The sequence below is a fragment of the Haliotis cracherodii genome, unplaced genomic scaffold, assembly GCF_022045235.1.
Source record: "Haliotis cracherodii isolate W230 unplaced genomic scaffold, xgHalCrac1.p SCAF_6, whole genome shotgun sequence".
Classification (NCBI taxonomy): Eukaryota; Metazoa; Mollusca; class Gastropoda; order Lepetellida; family Haliotidae; genus Haliotis; species Haliotis cracherodii.
The window spans coordinates 63,314,162-63,316,461 of NW_027266319.1; the positions used below are offsets into that span (position 1 = coordinate 63,314,162).

The following is a 2,300-nucleotide window of genomic DNA, read 5'->3' on the forward strand; positions in this document are numbered from 1 at the left end:
GTAGTGTTTGGGACTAGCGTCGGGTCGGGTATGTATGGGAGTTACGCCTTCAACCTTTGCAATGCAATTTTTTATTTTTTTTGTTATTGGCTAAACATTCTTAGAAAAGAATATTTATTGATATTTCCCCAACGTTATCACCCCCCCCCCCCCCCAACACACACCTCAACACACACACACCTCACCTCCCCGAGGATCACGTGCTGTATATGATCAGTCGTTTGTTAACAACGGCCTCCATCAATGTCAGGTTTTGAAACTATTTCAGAAACGGTTTAATCACTTACGGTAGCACTGCGTTAATCTAGATGGTATCAGAAGCACGTCGTAATACACCAATACAGGTTTGGGGTCCATATCTCCTCTCCCCATCTGATCAACAGAAGCATTTTCAAAACAGGGATGTTAAGGATATTAGAATTTCCATTTTCACTGGGCCTACCTCGCACAAATAACTTCTTCCACGTCATGCTGGTATGTGGTATTCATGTTCGTGATTTCTCTAGTTGCTTGAAAACATATGTGATGAAATCGTCCATATCATGGTACTTAGTTGTAAGCACGAAAAATAATGCCACTTGACACGCAAAACATTAAATAGTTACAGAAAAAAGATAACAATTCATCGTTATTTCCTTCGGGGGTCGGGTAGCCTAATGGTTGAAGCGTTCGCTCGTCACGCCGAAGACCCGGGTTCGATTCCCGACATGGGTACTATGTGTGATGCCAATTTCTGGTGTCCCCCGCCGTGATAATGCTGGAATATTGCTAAAAGCAGCGTAAAACCATACTCACTCACTCTCTCGAAATCCTTATACTGCCATTCGATAAGTTGGAAATTAAGTAATTTTAAAATTATTTTTTTATTTGTTGACAGTTATTCATTATATAAATGGTAATGTCTCCAATGTACATTTCAAGCTGATACTAGATCCATGCATTTTTATCGTTGGCAGTGTGGATGGAGATGTTGGTGGAGAGGTGGGGTGGAGATGAGGGATGGAGAGGTGGGGTGGAGAGGTGGGGTGGAGAGGTGGGATGGAGATGTTGGTGGAGAGGTGGGGTGGAGATGAGGGATGGAGAGGTGGGGTGGAGAGGTGGGATGGAGAGGTGGGATGGAGAGGTGGGGTGGAGAGGTGGGATGGAGAGGTGGGATGGAGAGGTGGGGTGGAGAGGAGGGATGGAGAGGTGGCAGGGAGAGGTGGAGAGGTGGGATGGAGAGGAGGGATGGAGAGGTGGGATGGAGAGGTGGGATGGAGCGTTGTGATGGAGAGGTGGGGTGGAAAAGTGGGATGGAGAGGAGGGATGGAGAGGTGGGGTGGAGAGTTGGGATGGAGAGGTGGGATGGAGAGGTGGGGTGGAGAGGAGGGAGGGAGAGGTAGGATGGAGAGGTGGGATGGAGAGGTGGGGTTGGAGAGGTTGGAGGGAGAGGTGGGATGGAGAGGTGGCAGGGAGAGGTGGGATGGAGAGGTGGGGTGGAGAGGTGGGATGGAGAGGTGGTTGGAGAGGTGGGAGGGAGAGGTGGGATGGAAAGGTGGGGTGGAGAGGTGGGATGGAGAGGTGGGATGGAGAGGTGGGGTGAGAGGTGGGATGGAGAGGTGGGATGGAGAGGTGGGGTGGAGAGGAGGGAGGGAGAGGTGGGATGGAGAGGTGGGATGGAGAGGTGGGGTGGAGCGTTGTGATGGAGAGGTGGGGTGGAAAAGTGGGATGGAGAGGAGGGATGGAGAGGTGGGAGGGAGAGGTGGGATGGAGAGGTGGGAGGGAGAGGTGGGATGGAGCGTTGTGATGGAGAGGTGGGGTGGAAAAGTGGGATGGAGAGGTGGGATGGAGAGGTGGGGTGGAGAGGTGGGGTGGAGCGTTGTGATGGAGAGGTGGGGTGGAAAAGTGGGATGGAGAGGAGGGATGGAGAGGTGGGAGGAAGAGGTGGGATGGAGAGGTGGGAGGGAGAGGTGGGGTGGAGAGGTGGGAGGGAGAGGTGGGTTGGAGAGGTGGTAGGGAGAGGTGGGATGGAGAGGTGGGAGGGAGGGGTGGCAGGGAGAGGTGGGAGGGAGAGGTGGGAGGGAGAGGTGGGAGGGAGAGGTGGGGTTGAGAGGTGGGATGGAGAGGTGGGATGGAGAGGTGGGAGGGAGAGGTGGGGTTGAGAGGTGGGATGGAGAGGTGGCAGGGAGAGGTGGGATGGAGAGGTGGGGTTGAGAGGTGGGATGGAGAGGTGGCAGGGAGAGGTGGGATGGAGAGGTGGGTTGGAGAGGTGGGAGGGAGAGGTGGGATGGAGAGGTGGGTTGGAGAGTTGGGTTGGAGAG

The 2,300-nt window shown here is 53.6% G+C and overlaps 1 protein-coding gene across 1 annotated transcript; it reads left to right on the top strand.

The window, feature by feature from the left end:
- The first annotated feature begins 999 nt into the window (after nucleotides 1-999).
- Nucleotides 1,000-1,995, top strand: LOC139446578 (uncharacterized PE-PGRS family protein PE_PGRS54-like). The gene has a single exon (XM_071227871.1). The coding sequence runs from the start codon at nucleotides 1,000-1,002 to the stop codon at nucleotides 1,993-1,995; it is 996 nt and encodes a 331-aa protein (XP_071083972.1).
- The last annotated feature ends 305 nt before the right edge of the window (nucleotides 1,996-2,300 follow it).